General features: G+C 44.8%; 1 protein-coding gene and 1 non-coding gene across 3 annotated transcripts in view; one reads left to right on the forward strand and one right to left on the reverse strand.

The window, feature by feature from the left end:
* Positions 1–20507, forward strand: part of MYSM1 (Myb like, SWIRM and MPN domains 1) — a 328895-nt gene that overhangs the window by 117037 nt on the left and 191351 nt on the right. For both annotated transcript variants that reach the window (XM_069232570.1, XM_069232571.1), the window contains exons 10-11: positions 15738–15841; positions 16541–16618. In XM_069232570.1, the coding sequence (XP_069088671.1) occupies positions 15738–15841; positions 16541–16618 (182 nt within the window). The remainder of the gene's footprint in view (positions 1–15737; positions 15842–16540; positions 16619–20507) is intronic.
* Positions 15035–15139, reverse strand: LOC138294297 (U6 spliceosomal RNA). Its single transcript, XR_011203336.1, has one exon. It is a non-coding gene; the product is annotated as a U6 spliceosomal RNA (small nuclear RNA).

The following is a 20507-nucleotide window of genomic DNA, read 5'->3' on the forward strand; positions in this document are numbered from 1 at the left end:
TTCAAGGAAATTTGTATTCAGTGACTTCCCACACTCCTAGACTTCGGGCCTATCACATATATTCAAACAGCCCATTCTTTTTAGAACAGTCTTTAAAGTCATCATGCCAACCCACATAACAGATTTTACTGGCAATCAACAACTTCCACTAACATTGTGGTATTCAAGATCAACCTGCAATAGCAGATTTTCCACCTGTATCGACGTGATTTGAACATCATGCTGGACACCTTCCCTGGCTCCCCTAGAACAGATATACCTCTCAGGTTTAGATCCTGAATGGTGTCTAGTCTGCAGTATCCGTGCATCTTCTCTCATTGGAACAAAAGTACTGCAAAATACTCCCAATACACACCATTCTTTTCTAAAATCACGTGCATGTAAGTGTACATGGAATCAAAGACTTAAAGCACCAGCTTCTAGACAGCACTTTAAATTGAACACCTTCCTGCCTTTCACACCAACAAATATTAAACATCCGAACATTGGTGAAGGCCACCATGGGTCAAGATGATACCCTTTCACTCATTATCTTGAAAACTCTTACAAATTGCTTTTTCATCCCCAACTTTACCATCATTACGTTCCTCCCCTCCCAGAGAGCCTTCCAGTCCTCATGAAGAACTAGAAAAGTTCTACCCCTTCTTAAAAAAAAACAGTCTTGTCCCAGAGACCTCCCCGTTTATTGTCTTCCATTGGGAATGTTTTTAAGATAGCAGTTGACATTCCCCTCAGTGCTTTCACAGTTACACAGTCATTTGCACTCCTGTTGGTCTTACACCAGACCCCGTGCAGCACACAAGCATGCCGTATCTCAAGCAGTCTAAGATACTCAGTGCATCTTCAACAATAGAGCGAAATGTCTTCCTTGCATTGTTGAGTTTGTCTTTGGCTTCAGTTAAACCCACAACCATGTCTGCCTTAGGACATACCTCTCATTCAGACAAATATGTCAAGCTCGTGCCTGAAGCTTGGCCCACAAAGACTGAGTTAGTGATGCTCCCAGACTATAGTTCAATGTTACAACTTATTTATTTACTCATAATTGTGAAAGCTTGCAAGATGATTTAAGCCAGTAGGCTCCACAAACCGCCTTTTTAGAAATATTCATAAAGAATAACTGAGGAAATGTGGTTCCATTTGTTGCAACTGAGCAAGTTAATACTATCTGTCTCTCAGCAACTCATAGCATTCTGAGACCTTCTGTACTGAAGAGTGGCACCAGTACGAAAAGGTACAAGTGTTCGACAACCTGAAATTGATTATGGTCTAGCTATGCTGTGTCTGTCTCGGTAAGCCATTCTTCAAATAAGAATGATCAGAACACCCACCTATTATGTTGTTAACTTTATGTTTTACTTTTTTGTGCTTCCTCGACCAATAGATAAAGGAAACATACATTGGCAAAGCCAATAGCTTTCATGATTGTAGGCCACACTGTACGGCATGGGGATGCAAATGGTCAACGGAGGGTGGGAGGGAGAGACTGGGGCAGCAAGCTGACAATGTAGGGTGGGTGTGATAGGCTGGAAAAGCAAGCTGACAACGGAGGGCCGATGGTTGCAACTGCGGAAGCAAGCTGACAACGGAGGGCAGACGTGAGGAGATGAGGGAGCAAGTGGTAATAGAGGGTGGGAAGGGATGCAGAGAGCAAGTGATAAAGAAGGGTGGGTGCGAGGGGCTGTGGGAGCAATCTGGCAGTGGGGGGCAGCAGGAGCTGGGGCAGCAAGCAGGCAATGTAGGGCAGGTGGAAGGGCCCGGGGAAGCAAGCTGTCAACATCAGGTGGGAGGCTTTAAGGTGTCAAGATGGAAATGGAGCACAGGCGGAAGGGCCTGGGGAAGCAAACTGACCATGGAGGACAGATTGGATGGGCTGGGGAATCAAGCTGACAACAGAATGCAAGTGAGAGGGGGTGAGGTGGCAAGCGGACAATGGAGGGCATGTGGGGGAGGCAACAACAACAAGTGCATGACGGGAGATGGAGATGTAGGTTGGGCAGGCAACCAGGGCTGAAAACCAGGTGGGGGGATGGGGAAACAAACTGACAACACAGGGCAGGTGTTGCCAGGGGCAGCACACAGAAAATGGAGGGCAGGCTGGAGGGAATGGGGAAACACACAGGCAACGGAGGGCAGGCAGCAGAGGAGAGGGAAATCTACTGACAGTGGATGGTTGGCTGGAGGGGGTGGGAAAACACAATCAATCAATCAGGGTCTTGTAAAGAGCAAGCCTGTCATCCCAGGGTGTCTTCAGGCGCTGGAGGGATGCTGTGGGCCTCGTCTGGCTGGTGAGGCGGTCAAAAAGCCAAGTCTTGAGCTGCTTTCTGAAGTCCTTCACAGAAGGAGAGGTGCGCAGGTGGAGGTCATTCCAGGTCCTGGCAGTGCAGATGGAGAAGGAGCGTCCTCCAAAGTGTTCGTGGCAGATGTGGGGGAATTGGGCCTGGGCGAGGGGGGCTGAGCGGAGTCCTATAGTTGGTCAGTGGAATGTGAGGCAATTTGTTGCTTCAAGATCAGTTGGGTATCCAGGATTATCCCGAGGTTGCATGCGTGGTCAGTGGATGAAAATGGGGTGGGCAAGGGTGGCAGGCCACCACATGCCGTCCCAGGGGGAGGGCTTGTTCCTGAAAATGTGATGTCTGAATTTAGTTTGAGGCAGTTGGTCCTCATCCAAGTGGCGATGTCGGTCATGGTGTTTTGGAAGTTGGTTTGAGTGGTGGTGGTGTCGTCTGTGAGGGATAGGACAAGCTGGATGTCGTCGGCGTAGAAGACGATGTTGAGTCCGTGGGTGTGTGCGATGTCTGCCAGTGGAGTCATGCAGGTGTTGAAAAGGGTAGGGGGGAGGGAAGAGCCCTGGAGGACAAGACAGATGTTATCTTGGGGTGCCGAAACAAAGGGAGGTAGGAGGATCCTTTGTGTTCAGCTGGAGAGGAAGGAAGAGATCCAGTTGAGTGCATTGTCTTGGATGTCAATGCTGTGGAGTCTGGTGATGAGAGTGTGGTGGGAGAAGTTGTTGAAGGTTGCTGATAAGTGCGATCAGTTTGGGCTTGGTGCTGTGATTTGGCCAGAAGTTGGATTGGAATGGGTCGTGCATGTTGCTGTCTTTGAGGTATTCTGTGAGCTGGCGGTAGATGGCCTATTCCGAGATTTTGGCAGGGAATGGGAGGAGTGAGATGGGGCAGTAGTTTTTTTAGCTTGTTGGGTTGGCTGGGGGTTCCTTCAGGAGGGGCTTGACCTTGGCGTGCTTCCAAGTGTCGGGGACGGTGGCTGTGGAGATGGAGTTGTTAAGGAGTTTTGTGAGAGAGGCTCTGATTACTTCTCTTCCTAGGTTATAGAAGGGGTGCGGGCAAGGGGCATTGGGGGATCTGGAGTGGATGGAGGTCATGATCGAGATGGGGTCTTTGGTAGATATCTGTTTCCATTTGGTGATCTGGTGGGGGTGGAGTGTACGTGGGCTGAGGTGCGGGGGTGGTTGAGGTCGGTGGGCTGGGGGTCGAAGTTTCTGTTCATGTTGGAGATCATTTTTTTTTTTTTATAAATAATTTTTTATTGGTTTTGATATTGAATAACATAATACAAAACAAGCCAAACAATTTTATACAGAAATAACAAGGCGCCAACGGGCACCAAACAGTGGTCAAATCCAATGCCCCAGCCAACACCCTAAATGAATAGATTGTACATGTCAATATCGACGTATCACATGTGTGCCCCATTTCCCACCAGAGGAACTAGAGGAGTGTGTGTGGATTCTACATCTCATTGTGTCGGTCTGCGGCATCAGGGGTTAAGTTGTCATGCCTTCCCACCTCCCCCAGATCTTGTTATATTTATTCAGGCACCCTCTAGCCTCATATACGAGCTTCTCACATTGGGCACACCAATCCATCCCTCTCTTCCATTTGGTCAGGGCCGGTGCCTTATTGGCTTTCCAGTCCGCCACGATATCTCTTTTGGCCACTAGGCATGCCACCCCTAGCAAGGTTCGCTCTGCTCTGCGTAGTCCCGAATCCCCCATAACCCCTAGTAGGGATATCAATGGTGTCAGCTCCATGTCCACTTGCAGGGTCAAGGAGATCTCTCGCGAGATCATCTTCCAATAAGTATTAATAGTCGAGCATGACCACACCATGTGAAAAAAGTCAGCGTCTGGGCTCGTACATCGGGGACAGTCAGCTGTAGGCCGGAGCCCCGCCCTGTGCATTTTGGAGGGTGTAAGGTAGGCAGTATGGAGGTAATAAGTCTGTATTAGTCGGAGACGTGTCGCCATGGTCAGGGTGTGGGGAGCTGCCAATACCTCAGTCCAGTCCTCTTCTTCCACAGGGCCCACCCATCCCTCCCATTTCCGACGAAGTTCCTCCAGGGAGCAGGCAGTGGAAGTGATTAATGTGCGATATACCTGGGAAACGCCTCCCCTATGGAGATCATTTTTTAAAGTACTTTGATAGCGTGCCACAGAGAGCTTGAGACCTGTGGGTCGTGTTCTCTCTGGCGGAGGGGCAGGATAATTCTCTGATGATGCTGAACAGTTCTCTGGTGTGGTGCATGCTTGCCTCGATGCGGGTGTTGAGTGCTTCTTTCTTAATCTCCCCGAGTCGGTGGTGGTATCTGTTAAGGACGGACCTGAAGGAGTCAAGGTTGGTGGGGGTCTTGTTGGAGCGCCAGTGTCTCTGTAGTTTCCTGCAGTGACGTTTGAGGGTCAGAAGTTCTGAGTTGAGCCATTTGGCTTGCTTCATAGGCTTGCTGCTGGCGGTGCTCTTCAGGGGGGCGATGGTGTCGGCGTCTGAGGAGATCCAGTTGGAGCAGTTTTGAACGCAGCATCGGAGGATGTCTGCGGGGATGGGTCTGTCTTCTTTGAGAGTGGTGATCCAGGGCATTTCAGTGATTTTGCTATGCTGTGTGGGGGTCTTGTTGGGGCTTCAGGCAGTCCCTCGATGGTGACGTGGACGATATTGTGGTTGGTCCATGTTACCTCAATGGTGTGGGAGAACTTGACTCTGTCGCTGGTGGAGAAAACAGGGTCCAGTGTGTGTCCTGCAATGTGCATGGGGCAGTGACCAGCTGCGAGAGGCCGATGATGCTCATCTTTTCGAGGAGTGAGGTGGAGTTATCGTCTTCCGGGTCTTCTAGGTGGAAGTTCAGGTCCCCCAGGAAGATGTAGTGGTTGCAATTGATTGCCAGGGGGGCAATGAAATCCGGGATGCAGTTGCAGAAGCTGTGGCGGGGGCCAGGAGGTCTGTAGGCGAGGGTTTCTCTGATGGTGGTTTTGGCTTTGGGGTTGACCTGAAAGTTGAGGTGTTCCATGATCGGTGTTGTTTCGTCATCCGAGGGGATGCAGTACCAGGGAGTCCTTGTTAATGATGGCGATGCCTCCACCGTGTCTGCTAGGGTGGTCATAGAGGATCATCTTATAACCAAGGGGTGTAGCGGTGGCGATGTCTGGTGCAGATACAGGTTTGAGCCAGGTTCAGTAATGAACAGTATGTCGGGTGCAAGGGTGGCAATGGTGTTCCAGTTTTCTAAAGCATGCTTGCAGAGGGAGTTGGAGCAGTGAAGTTGAAGTTTTTGGCCGGGGGTCTGCTAAATGGACATTACGGTGGTTCCAACATCACAGGAGAAACAGGAGTTGGTTGATCGAGGCGAGGTAATGCTTCAGTTGGGGTTCCAGGTCTTTAGCCTGAGGTTTTTGTCAATGACAGTAGAAGGTGGGTGAGAGGGGCTGGAGAAGCAAAGAGACAACAGAGGGTGGGTGGTCATGGTTGGGGAGCAAATGAACAAGGATGGTGTAGGGAAACAAGAACAGCAAGGGAAGATGGCGGGGAGGAAGCAAGAATTGCAGCAATTGGGGGGGAATAAAGATGAAAATGAAGGGGATTAATCACAAGGGAGACAGATGGAAGACACATGCTCTCATAGAATGCTTAAACAACAATAAAAATGTAGCAATTGAAAAATGAGCAGTGGAACAATAGAAGTAATAGATCCATGCTCCAGGGGAGAAATTAATACAAGAAGAGTAAATAAAGCCTATGAAAGCCGATGAAAAAGAAGCAAGCAGATAAGACTGACAATTCAATTTATGGTAAGCTGTGGACAGGCTCTAAGCTCACTGTAAGCTAATAACATGTCTTGTAACAGAGAAGACTTACACAGTCTTAGGCGAGGCGCAAAAATTATCATGCTTGCCATGGTCAAACGTATTGACTTTGCCAAAGCTTGTTTACAGATGCTGTTTATTCTTCCAGGATGGACCGTTATCCAGAAGTGTATTTAACGCACTGGGTTAGCGAATGCAGTGAAAATTCTATTTAACGTACTTGTAATGCTTGGCATCTGTTGTTACCACTGTGATTACATTTTCCCTTTTTCAGATGTAAGAATAAGGCTCTCATTTTGTGGGTGTATTTGCACTTTTGGTATTTGCATCACAAAGTAAAACAGATGTGGCCCAAGCAATAAAACCTTGTTCTCCGATTAATGAGATGGTAGTGTCATGTCTTAGCAGAGCTGCTTCATACCCTTGTAGGTCTCTATAGGTGACATCGCCCTCCATCCTGCAATCACATCCATCACAAACTAAAAGGCACTTTCTCTTTTCCTGTACGTCGGCTGATAAGGAATAAATGATTTAGGTGTCATGCTCTGTTTTTTGAGGCGGCAGATCTGAGCTATAACTTTTGGGCTGTTCTCTGTCAGCGAACTCGGGGTTGTGCCACGAATGCTGTATTCTGTGATGCAAACCATTAAAGGCCAGTGACGTGTTGCAGCAGTTTAGAAATAACAAACAGTGGAACGGGCAGATACCAAAGGGTAGGAAAAGAGGAGCAACATAGTCCCTTTGAAAGCATTTAAATGCATTCTTTGCTCTAAGTGTCACAGAAGTGTACAAATTATAAATATTAGAAAACATCCCCAATTTGCATTCTGCATGTTGATTAACTGCATTGGGGTAGCCATAGAGAAGCGTAAAAGGGAGGCAACTGTATAAAACAAGCACTCTCAGGAAAAAGAAAAAGGAGTTCTCGTAAAGCAAGCACTCGTGGAAGAAAAGTAGGAGCCAATCAGAGTGGTGGTAAAGAGGCTATGCTCCACGAGCTGGGCAAAGACATGCTGTACTGGCTAAAACAAATAGAGCTAGTGGATAGAAAGCGAGCAATTGTGAATGAGAAAAACTCAAAGCCAGTAGTAAGCAATGGGAGGAATGCATTCCTAGGTATATATTCAGCAATTCCCCTATATTTATTTGCAACCAGACTGCTCCGTTATCTGGTAGGCTTCGACCACAAAAGACAATTCTACCCCTCAACCACCTGCTCTACCTTGCATGATCGTTAGGTAGTCTTCATTTTTAAGTTTTCATTTATTTATTAACATCCTTAGTTAATTAAAACCTTTACCCAGACCTTTTCACTAAACGCAATATAATTTCATATCCAAACCTTACCCATTGACAAAATGTATTTTTAAAAATACAGAACTTTATATACAATCTTTAGGACCCTAAATAAAATCCCATTACGTTTTTATTGATACATATGAGTAAAATAATCAATACTTATTTTCCCTAAAACAGTCCAATGTTAATTTGGTTTATAAAAATAAAAGTCCTAGCATACCAATATCTCATTGGCTAAGACCCTGTAGACTAAAACAGCTGTATGTCGGCTGACATCTTGTCAGTTATGACTCTAAAACTGATAAAATCTAACAATCAAAACTCACTCATTCTACACCCACTACAGATTTTAACGTACTCCGAGATTAATTTTTTTTCGAGGCCTGTCTTAAAAACTTTACTAACCTAACATTCAATTAAGTGTCCGAGAAATTAAGACAGGCGATCACAGCCTGCCTACAAGTACGTATGAGTCTCTGATTGAACAAGACCTTGAGGTACCTTCTTCGTTCTTGCCCTAAGGTTTGGCATATACAAATCAGGTGTAACAGATCCCCAACTCCACACCCACATAGAGGGCAAGATGACGTTAATCCTTAGCTAGCCCTTTGTGCAAAATCTTGGCCTCCTGGAAGTTGACCAAATCTGTATTTAATAAATAGATCTTTTTCTTTTTAGACCAACCCCGATCCAGATACAACTGGCATTTTAGCGTTTTATACTCCTTGATTATAGACCATGAATGGGATCTACCAGTGAGGAGACTCTTATCCACAACTAGGGACTTTTTCTTCACCATACGATTAATGATTTTTTTTAAAGCGGCCACTGGCAAACTCTGATCCCATAATGAACGGGCACCCAGATCATCCAAAGACTGGTCAAATTATAACCATGAAGAGGACTTTGGTTTCATATTTAACTATTTTCAGAGAGCTTGGTTTAACCCATTTTCGTTTGTAAGTTGCACACCTTTCCAGAGTTTAATGTGGTCACCCTGTCTTGCAATCACTTGATTCACATACCCGAACTCCAGGCTAATTTGGGCCTGAGATGCTTTCTTGAGAAGGTGGAAAAGAGGTCTAAAAACTTTCCCAATGATCCCATTCAGGGTAATTGCATCCCTCCCCCTCAGGGCTTCGCTACCGTAGGTAACAGTTGGAATTAACTTGGTGGCTATCACTTGTAACAGAGGCCTATAACTGCGGCCATCTAGCACTTTTAATAAGGAACGAAAAGCAAGCAGCAAGGTATTTCCTTTTTGTACTAAATCTGTTAACTTGGGGGAGAATGACCCCCTCTCGTCTAATAATACCTCCAAGTATCTGTATAATTTGACTTGTCCAAGTTTTGAACCTTGTAGGTACCACATATGTTTTCTGTCCATAATCTTTGTTTTTTTCTCATTTATAGCTAAACCATTTTGTACTGCAAAATCTGTCAATTTCGTTACCAAACGCTGTAATCCAATTTTCGTGTAATTTAAAAGGACAGCATCGTCAGCATAAAGCAGATTTGAGATGAAGAGGTCCCCATTCTTTGGGGGGGTGCGCATTTACCCCATTTAATGTATAGGATAGGTCTGATAAATAAAGATTGAAAAAATAGGGCGCTAGAACGCAGCCTTGTTTAAGACCACTGTCAGTCCCCACCTTCCTTGATAGAAAGGTACCATCCCCAATTTTCACTCTAATCCAAGTGTCGGAATACAGCATCTGCACTGCTTTTAATAATTTCGACGGGATACCCCAGGAGTTTAGTTTTGGCCACAGCAGGCTACGCTGAACCGAGTCAAAAGCGGATTTAAAGTCCAGCAAACATACATACAGAGGTTGTTTTCTTTGTTTAAATTTTTCTGTAGTAGTGGTAAAGGATAGAATGTTTACTGCTGTTCCAGGCCCCTTTATGAAGTCTGACTGGTTGATCGGAATAATGATTTTTTCAGCATCCAAGTCTGTAGGTCTTCCAAGAGGGCGCCCGCATAGTATTTAGCCTCATTGTCAGTTAGGGTGATGAAACAATCATTCTCATGGTTGGCACGATCATCTCTTTTAAAAATCGGCTGAATAATGGCACCTTTCCAGGAGTATGGGATAGTTCCATGCTCCAATGCACTGTCATAGATTGTAAACAGCCTCTCTGCCCAGAAGCCTGGATTGGTTTTATATAAAGCATTTGGGATCCCATTCGGGCCTGGGGCCCCACCCTGCCTGCTTCTATTAATAAGTTTTGTTATCCGAGGAACGGAGAACATTTGATCATTATCATCCGTAGGTCTGTAAATGACTGAATTATTTTCCAATTGCAGCCAATGAGTCACTGATAGACTCCCTGTGCAAAGCACCTCTTTGATTTGTTTATCATGATTAAAATGCCAAGATAACTCAGGGATATTTTTTCCCACATCTGTTTACGATATTGACTACTTATGACTTTTAAGTCTTTTTGTATACCGGAATCATTAGAGTGCTTTTTGGCCAATCTTAACAACCGGTTCCTTTTTTGCCTGAATAGTGTAGCGACCGCTGTTATTTTTATCTTATCTCTCTTTTTTTACCTTCTCTAACTCATAGTGCAGGTGAGGTTTACTGGGGGGAGGGGATGATGTCAGAAAGAAATCTAGATGCAAACTTCTCCAGTAATAATGACCATATGTTATTGGTTCATCAGTTGAATTTCACTGAATTTGGTTAAGTAGCTCCTCAGAAGTTTTCTCAAGAATTTCGATTGAGTCCCCACACCACCGAAGCTTTTTGTAATTAGTTGAGATAACAGGAAAGGTAATAGCTGGTTTATGCATAGGAACACTATAATTTATCTCAATACTTTGCAAGCTGTGGTCACTTAAATCTGTCCTTACAATAAGATGCGATTAACGCCAAAGGTGGCAGAGTAACCATTGCATAATCAGTTAAGGGCTGATATCCCAAAGCATAGCAGGTAGAAGCAGGAGGGGTGCCCTGTTGGTATCTCCCGTTCAAGATTCTGAGTCCAGACGCCTCCAAATCTGTAACAAAAGCAACCACTTTAGCCTCTCCTTTGCCCCTAACTTGATTCCCCAAAGTTTGTTGTGGAACAGACCATATAAAATCCTGATTTACTATCTGTTCCTCTCTGTCATATGGTTGCAGTAACTTCATGTTAAAATCTCCTGCTATTAGTAGCTCCGGGACATCGGGTTCCTGCATCCCCGTTAATACTAGTTTAGAGGACAGTAGCTTCTTGGAGTGGGCATCTGGGTGTATATAAACATTTATTACCCAGAGAGGTCTACCTAATGTCTTATGCCAATCTAAGTTTTATTTCCAAAATATCAGCATAGTCTTCTTTGAAATGTATACAGGTTACCTTCAACCCAACTACTATAAAGGTCGACACACCCCCTTTGGCTGCCCAAATTTCTTCACTTTATAGGCTTGGAAGAAGAAACCCAAATAGCCATCAATTGTGAAAGGATTTATTGGCCAGGTCTCCTGAAGTAGCACAATTTGAAAGTCTTTTAAAAAGGCTAGGTCCTTTCGCTGATTATTGGCACTTATCCCATTTATGTTCCAGGAACAGATTTTTTATGGGTTACGATGACAGTTAACTTTGGGAGATCTAAATTGAGAGGAATTTTTTCAGGGGCTCACACCGTGGTAGAGAGCCTCTGAGAGTCATCCTATATTTAATTGCCTTGGGCCATGTCCATTATCTGGCGTGTAATTTATTGGGTGATAAATAGCCATTGTAAGATTTCCAGTTGCTGTCCTCAAAATTGAATACGTTTTTAATGGTTTACTCTTTCCTGTGTGATCTATCATACAGCTAACCGAAACCAAGGGTTCTGGATAGCCGATTGGCTGGGGAGTTTTAAGCTGAATTTCCCATTTATAAAATACATTTTTCTCCTTAAGAACCCTGTTGGCGACGGATGCAGAAAACCAGGTCACCAGGGTGGATTCTTGGTAGGGGCTGTTTGGCATCCATTCCCCAGTTAAAAATTCTATGGACTCCATGTATCCGGATGAATATTCTCCAGCGGGGGTATGGCTTGCAGGAGTTTTAGTATATTCCCACGATTTAATATGTCTTGTGAACCCCTGGTCCCATATATCGGAAGAAAAATCAACTTATTTCCACCCCCGGCTGGGTTCTGCTGGTAACCCTTGAAGTGTGTGAGGGACACTCTTTTCCATGCAGTGGCAATTTGCCATGATCAAGATTGATTCTTATGCTGACATTCGTAATCAGCTCTGTAGAGGGCTCGATAAGCCCACCCCCACCCAGGGGTTCAGACGCAAAGGGGGGCGAAATCTTTGATACTGGACTATTACCCTTTATGTTAACTTCAATTGTAGCAGCTAAATTTTTTCATCTGTCTTCCTTCTGCGATTCCCTCTTTGACCTTGTTTTTTTCTTGAGCTCTGAGTTGGGACCTCGCAGGAATTGGAATATTTTGCATATCTACGTCATTAGTCATAAGGGGACATTTTCTTAGCCTTTCTTTTTTTTTTTTTGCCTTTTAGTTTATGGTGGTTTAGATAGCTGTCGAAGTTGGGTTTTTATAGGCAGGGAGGAGGAAGAATAGAGGGACAAAAGTGATTGGTTGGGTGACCATCTCCATGCTCCCATCAAATCGTTTACTAGTGGCACTGTAATGCATCCTTAACAGGACTATGATAATCCTTATTTTCACCATCCCCTGTTATACCAAATTACTCAGTCAAACCTTTATTGCCAGGGCAATGACAAACCTTTTGTGTACCAACCCTTATTTCACCCCCTTCTTCCACTTCACTGTTTCCAACACCAACCTCTTCAATCATAATTAACTTTAAGTCCATATCATAGCTTTTTGAAATGGCAAGATTAGATTTAAAGTTGGTTATAAAGGAGTTTATAACCTCCGGAAGAGAGGCTAACTTATTGATTATTGGGGCACAGATACAATCAAGCTCTGTCGTTTTGGCATAGGTCTGGGCTCGTTTGATCAAAGCAGTTAAGTCTGCCAGTTTTTGGTCAATCCCGGCAACCAAATGCGCCATTATGTTCAATAAGTCCACCTGCACATCCATCTTTGTAGATTAATAGGATAAAGCGTCCAAAGTTAATTGTGAAGTTTTAAAGAAGATGTCCCAAACTTTGTTTTGGTTTATAGGACCCTTGTGGGTCTCTTCAAGAATAGGACAATCATATTGTTGAGCTAGCATTGGGTCCTTCTCCTTTTAGGCCCAATTTGCCTTGTGATGATAAATTGGACTGATAATTGGTCGCAGTAACCTGCGCTATATGCAGCACATCCACAGACTCTAATATAGAATAGTTTTTAAGTCGCTGGCTAAGCAGTTACCTTGGCCCTTATGGGAACATATCTGCCATTCGTTACATAATCTCCCAATGCCCACACTGGGACTTGGGGCTACTGTTTACATGGAATACGGGACTGTTTGTTGCTGACTGCCGGTGTAGCTCTCAGAACCCCCCATTGACCCTTTACTACCCAACATTTTGGGATATTCCGTAGCTGTAGTCTTCTTAATGATGTCATTTACTTCTAGAGTGATAGAACCTTTGGTCTGCAGAAGGTTTTTGGCTCTATTGAGGGATGGTGATGGTGGAGGAGAGGGTGATCTCATTGTCAGTAGCTCCAAATCGGTAATCGAGCCCCAGTCATTTCCTTTATCAACAAATGAATTACTAATATTAACCAGGGAGGTTTTTTACCCCATCCCCATCTAATTCTATTTTGTCTTGATTCCTGTAAGAACTTGTCGAGTTCCTCCACGTAGAATCACTCAATTTCAATGAGGTCAAAAAATGCGATGACCCTCGGGCTTCGGGAGATTGAATAGAGGCAAAATCAACTTGGACATTTGATGGGCCCATTTGACCGGCATCTAACCCACCATTATCCCCCTTTCCAATTACGATGCTGCTTTCGCTTTTTGTTGGAGAAATGGGAGATGGAAGAGCTGTTTGGTCTTTGGTGGAGGAAAATAAATTGATTCCAAGGGGTCGACCAAAAAATCTAATTTATGCAGTGGTTTTGCTTCCTCTGAGTTTTTTTATCACTTTGACTTCACAGATTGCATGGTAGGCGGTTTTTGTTTCCTCTTATTTTTTTTTCCCTGTGGGTGCAGTGTTCTCTCTACCCCTGATCGCAAGCTTCCTTGCAAGGAACGATTAAATCCTTTAAACTGGGATTTACACCTGTGTTCACTTTGTTTACAGACTGGAAAGTACTCAAAATAACCGGAGTGCGCCGCCTCGACATTCGAGGGGCACGAGCACGCAGAGGACCACTAATTGGTTGGGGGAGAGGAGGAGGGAGAATAAGGGTTACTATGGAATATCATGGTTTGGGGGGGGGGGGTTTGTCACCCCTACCTGATTGCAGGGAGCACCCCTGACCATGGACTACTTCTGCAGTCCTTTCCTCCAAAATTCCTCCACAGCACCAATAACTCCCCCAACCACTCCTGTGAGGACTTGACCTCTTGCAGGTCTCTGGGAGCCCCAACCTACTGCGCAAGTGAGGCTCTTAGGCCTCACGGCCAGCTGCACCTGAGCCTACTCGGGCCGCTTCTGCAGTGGGTCTTGGCTCACTCTCTGTAGTTGACCGCAATGTCCACTACACTTGCTACAGGTTGGGCTTCTCCCTTCCTGACACTACTCGTGCCCATTTAGCCTTTAGGTGCTGATGGCTGATGATGGCTGTGCTAGAATAGACACCGATGCTGGTTCTGGTGGAGCAGAAAATGCAGTGGCAGTGCGGGTACAGCAGGTGGGGAAGGGCAGGGGGTTGATGACCGAGCAGATACCCACAGGTCAAGGGCAATTAGTTATAATGCTTGTGACTAGCAACGGTTGCCATGCTGATGGTGTGTGGGGAGAGGTGGGTTAATCCATATTTGCTGGAAGCCCTGTTTTTAATAAAGCTCCCAACAAGTGGAACAGTATGATTCTACCTGCCAGGCCCTGAGGTAACAGACAAAATTCTTCGCACTCAGATCAAAGCCCTGTGTGGTGTCTTTGCTGCTCACTCCCGCAATTACATCCACTGCCCAGTCAATACAAAGGCTGATTGCCTTCCTAGTTCTCCATGTGCCGCTGCTGCCCCTGCCCAGTGAAATCAGTGACCGCCGCTCCCCCTGCACACACTGTGACTGCCGCTTGGAATACTTTCAGTTCCTTACGCCAGTAGGTCTCGCCACACACTGCCCTGCCGCTCCAGATCCCTGCGCTCGGCTCATTGGCTCCTTCTTCACTGTGGCCGACTTCTACTGCTACCTGGCTGCAGCCTCTCTTCGCCAGACCGCAACCACAGCGTCTCTGAAATCACTCCTCCTCTGATGCGGCCTCGGACCTCTGCGGGTTCCGGATTTCAGGAGGAGAGCGTCTGTCCCCACAGGAGATTGTGTAGTAGGCAAACAGCAGCTCCTCCACCTCCTCGACCACTCGCCTGCTCCCCCTTGCGCTGCACTTCTACTTGTGCTCCGCAATATAAGTGAAATGGTACTCGGCTTGTCGACCTGGGATGGCTGAACATTCGAATTGGCCCTTGTGTTTCGTTTCACTATTTATAACAATAGTTTTCTGTTCATTTGGAGTAATAAAGCAGGTCTTTTTTTTCTCTGTAAATTCTCACCACAGGACTTTAAAAATATGGAACGCTTCATGAATTTGCATGTCATCCTTGCGCAGGGGCCATGCTAATCTTCTCTGTATTGTTCCAATTTTAGTATATGTGCGGCCGAAGCAAGCAAGTGTGTTTTTATGATAATTTTCTGACCTCCCTGTAGTGCCGGGTGAGCCTGAAAGGTTTATTCAGGCAGATTAATACTTCTGTCCCAGGAACTTATGCAATTAATAAACACAGCAAAGAAATTGCATGCTCTTTCTGCACCTTAATGCACTCAAAAGGCGTCTTAATTGGCTGTTGTATAAGGATACAAAATTAAAAAAATTGGAACTTACTTTTGCAGTTATCTGAACTTGCCACAACACCATTTTTACCTAACAATAAAAAATACCTCTATCTAATTTAATATAATTTATTTGATGGTAGCACCTGGTCTATGTGATTGATTTCACAAAAATATCTGAAGTAACCGGCTCAACAAGAATGGTAGTCTAAGAAAAGGACTTGCAACTACATGTGAAGTGAAGAGACCGTACCCTAGGGCTAATAATTTGAATGTGGCATAAGCAAGAACACAGGCCACCTTTAGTCATATCACGTGTTTTGATAGTCAGGAACTTATAAAGATAGCTAATGAAAATAGTTATAGGCAGATGATCCTTTATTCGTTGATGTGCATTATTAAGTTTAATATTCTGTTTCTTACCTGCATTTCTGCAGATCAGTGTATATACAACCGGCCAAGACCTGTGGAAAGAACAAGATCTAAAGATGGAGAAGATGGAGTAGAAGCTTATCAGTTGGCTCAGCGTTTGCAGTCTATGGTTGGTAGTCCGCAGAAAAGCTGTATCATTATGTTATGAGCTAGTCAGAATCTTGTCCTTAACCCTTAGCATGGCCCTAACCTTACCCTCAACTTCACCATAATCTTTATACCGACTGTAGATGGCACATACCTATGAGTCCCCCTGTTTTTTCCACTTTTAGATCTTTGTTCTTTTTTTCCTCCTTTGCAGTGAGAATCCTGAACTGAGTCTCCCTCAATATAGTACAAATAAAAAATGGTTTCAAACTCCAACCTAGGAAGACATGTAGGCCTCAATTGTGAATTATGTGGATCACAATTACTGCATGGAATTTTGCTCTGCCTGATTCCGAGTAGTATGTTTTCACATTCCTAGTTTCTCTGGGTGGAGGAAGATCATGCATAAGTTTTCTGCCAAATATTTCTGGCTTGAAAAAAAGTGCATGACCCTTGTGTTTTTGTTTGTCCATGTGAAGCACATACTTTGCTCCCTGACTAATAAAAAGTCAAGTAGAAACCCTTGCATACCATACCATTATCTATATTTTGCAAAACTAAATACTTTCAAAGAAGAAATGGGCAGTTTCAATTTAAATTTGTTATAATACTGATAACTGTAGCTAATATTTTTGCTAAAATGTTTGTCTGTTAGATATTGTGAATATTCAACCTTTGTTTGGATGAAACTTTGAGACATTTGCTCTGACTTGTTTTGTAGCGTACCAGGAGACGGCGAGTGCGTGATTCATTGGGAAACTGGCGTGATGCTAAAGAGCTTGAAGGTCAGACATATGAGGTAACTACTCATTTTTGAACTATTGAACGATTGGAGACTACTTTCTCTTATCTAATTAATGAATCTATACAATGCATTAGTAATATTGAAATTCTGCAAAAGGTAGTTGTAAATGTAATTTACACATTGCAAGCTAATTTTGCATTATACCTCAGAGTTAACCATGCTAAAGGGTGCAGCATATTCTCTTAATGATGAGAGACTATAGGATGAAGATGCTGAACATTCCTGTTGTATACATCAGTTGGTTCAATGATTAGAGACCACATTCATATTCCTATATTTCACAGTTTTGAACACACCAAATACCAGTGCTGCACATTTTAAAGGACAGGCACTCAGCTTTGATATTGTAATACATATCAATGTAACCGAGAATTCAACCTTCTATACATAGTTCTTTAGTTTCTTGAGCTATTGTATGGTCTAATAGTTGGTCCTGTGCTAACTTAGTTTTATAATAATATACATTTTCACTTTCTAGTTTGTATATCCAGTAGTTTTAGATAGAGTGAGTCCATGATCATACTATGAGAATAACAGTTGTTAGAACAGACACTCAAACAACAAGTAGCTACATCCGACATTACTGATTGGTGCTTGAGACGTAGTGCAGTACTCCTGTTGAAGGTACAGCACTCTAGCTGCAGCTACAGTATCAAGGGGGTTGGCCTCAAGCTGGAGTAGATCTTCTTAGACATTTTAAAAGCGCTTGAACAGGTAAACAGACTAATCAGTAACCCCTTAAGTGCTGAACCTTCTCACAACCTACACCCTTCCCAGCCTCCTGGTGCTGTGACTATATTGAATAATCAGGTCAGTTTGCACTTATGCCTTCATAACTTTCTTCCACACAAGCTATTCAGGCTCAATGTGTGTTCTTTTTTCCTTCACATGCTGGGGATCGTGAAGGTACTGTACCCAGGGTTTGTGGAGGGAATCAAAATAGCAGTTATATAGCTTGTTTCATTGTAATGATGGATATGAAGGGAACCAACACATTTGTTATATTTAGCCATTGTATTGAGTTTAGCAATAGTGCTTATTGTGCAACTTTGAACTGTGCAAAATGTATTCCACTGGCATATGTGCGGAACCTAAAAAGGGAGAGAAATTCAGTTGATAAAAACATATATTCTGCTATTCTGTGTTCTCTCACTTCTGATAAAAAACAGTACCACATTTATGTGGCTGAGCTACAGAGAATGTCCCAAAACTCTACAAAGAAGCATACATTTTCACGTTTCAAATTGATCCATTCTGGTGGTGTGGTTAGCTGTGCAGTTTGGACCAAGGCTCAAACTTGACCCAGAGAAACATACCAAACACAGGCCTTTCTGAAAAATAGAAACCCATGAGACTGGAGATTGATGTGATTTGGTTTGATCCCGTTACATTTTCTTAAACTTTGGCTAAACTTAATTTATTTTACATTTCTATGAAGGAAAATTCCAGAATTTGCAGGGATCAACAAAATTCCTACTACACAGCATTCTTGATAAAAATGGTACCTCACTTCGGTGGGTGGACCTAGGCTAATGCCTGAGAAAAAGAACACACCAAAGCATTGACCAAGCGAAGACCATGTTGCTAGTACATTGACTTAATATAGTCACTTTTTTCAATTGTTCCTGTTAACCTACAGTGCATCCATCTCCTTCAAAAGCTGTGCAAAATGCAAATTTATTTTGCTGCACAACTTCCTTGAGGAAAACTCCAACCACAAAAAGATGGAAGTATTCAATGAGCAAATAAAAAAGTTAGCAGCATCAACTGTATATCCAGCATCTCCAGTGAAAGGAGGGTTTTATGGCTCAAATCTGTTATGGGACTGCCAAGTGAGCAGTCTCCCTGTGCTCTGGGGGTTATCGGCCTGCAGTCCAGATTGCACTACACTACCACTGTTTCTTACCGGCACATGGTCCTCTTGCGAAAGGACATAACGATTGTCTTGCTGGGCTGCATGGCCATATTCTTCAGAGTCGCTGGAAGAGGAGTAACCTAAAGGAGCTCCACAAACTAAAACATCACTTCCAGATTCAGATCCATGTTTCTTTTCCTTGAAGGCAGTCTCCGAATCAGATCCAATCTTCAATCAATCAATCAGGGAATTTGTAAAGTGCACCATTCACCCGTAAGGATATCAGGGCACTGAGGGGAGGGGGGGGCTGCTACTGCTCGAACAGCCATGTCTTGAGATGTCTCCTGAAGGTAAGGAGGTCCTTGGTCTGACGCAGGTGGGTGGGAAGAGGTGCGATAATGATCTGCCTGCAGTGGTTGTTCTGCAGATGCGTGGGGCGGTGGCGAGGGCAAGGCCGGTGAAGCAAAGTTGTCGGGTCGGGGTGTAGAAGGAGAGCCGTCTGTTGAGGTATTCTGGTCCGGTGTTGAGCAGTGCCTTGTGAGCATGGGTGAGGAGTTTGAAGGTGATTTTCTTGTTGACGGGGAGCCAATGTAGGTCTCTCAGGTGGGCTGTGATGTGGCAGTGGCGGGGGATATCCAGGATGAGGCGTGCAGAGGTGCTCTGGATGCTTTGCAGTCTTTGCTGGAGTTTGGCCGTGGTTCCTGCGTAGAGGGCATTTTCGTAGTCCAGTTTGCTGCTTACGAGGGCTTGGGTGAATGTTCTTCTGGTTTCAGTGGGCATTCATTTGTAGATCTTCTAAAGCATACAGAGGGTTTTGAAGGAGGAGATGGCGTTGACTTGCTTGGTCATAGATAGGGAAGAGTTAAGGATGAATCCCAGGTTGTGTGCGTGGTCGGTGGGTGTTGGTGCAGTTCCCAGTGTGGCAGGCCACCGGGAGTTGTCCCATGTGGAGGGTGTGATCCAGTCCAGGGCTCTGTTGCAGATTCCTTCGTCGCTGAGGCGTGTGCGTAGAGTGTGGTGGCAGATGGTGTTGAACGCGGCTGAGAGGTCCAGGAGGATGAAGGCCATGGTTTCGCCGTTGTCCAGCATGGTTCTGATGTAGCCTGTGGTGGCTATGAGGGCAGTTTCGGTGATGTGGTTGCTGCGGAATCTTGTTTTTGATGTGTCCAGGGTGTTGTTCTCCTCAAGGAAACGGGAGAGTTGTTTGTTGACAATTTTCTCCATGATATTTGCTGGGAAGGAGAGCAGGGAGATAGGCCGGAAGTTCTTGAGGTCCTTTGGGTCCCCCTTGGGTTTCTTGAGGAGGGCATTGATCTCGGTGGATTTCCAGCTCTCTGGGAAGGTGGAGGACTCGAAGGAACTGTTGATTATCTTCTGGAGTTGGGGTGTGATGACGGAGCTTGCTTTGTTGGAGATGTGGGGAAGGTCAGGGGTTGGATGGTGAGCCGGAGTGAATGGTGTTCATGATTCCGATGGTGTCGTTGGCGTGAGTCCAGGAGAGCAGGAGGCTTGGGGGTGGTGAGTCTGTAGTGTTGGTTGTTGATGGGGGGGGTCTGAGTACTGAATCTGTCATGGATGTCTGTGAATTTGCAGTAGAAGAAGGTGGCTATGGAGTAGCAGAGGTCTTGTGATGGCGGGATGTTGTTGACGTTGGAGCCGGGGTTGGAGAGCTCCTTCACGATGTTGAGGAGCTCCTCGTGGCTATGTGCGTTGTTGTTGATGTATTCTTTGAAGGTGGCACTGTTGGCAGTTCGGATGAGTTGGTGGTGTCTGCGGATGGGGTTCTTGAAGGCTGTGTGGTTGTCCAGTGTTCGATCTTGGTGCCACTTCTTTTCAAGTCTTTGGCATGTTTGCTTAGATTCTTGGAAGTCGGCAGTGAACTAGAAGGCCTTTCTGTTGGTGCGTCTGTTGGAAGGATTTTTGATCAGGGCGAGAGTGTTGTCACAGTCGTCTATCCCTTGCCTGAGGTTGCGGGCTGCTGTGTCAGTGGTGTCGATGGGTGGGTTCCAGGAGAAGGTACTGATCAGT

Source organism: Pleurodeles waltl, chromosome 4_2, assembly GCF_031143425.1.
Source record: "Pleurodeles waltl isolate 20211129_DDA chromosome 4_2, aPleWal1.hap1.20221129, whole genome shotgun sequence".
Taxonomy (NCBI): domain Eukaryota; kingdom Metazoa; phylum Chordata; class Amphibia; order Caudata; family Salamandridae; genus Pleurodeles; species Pleurodeles waltl.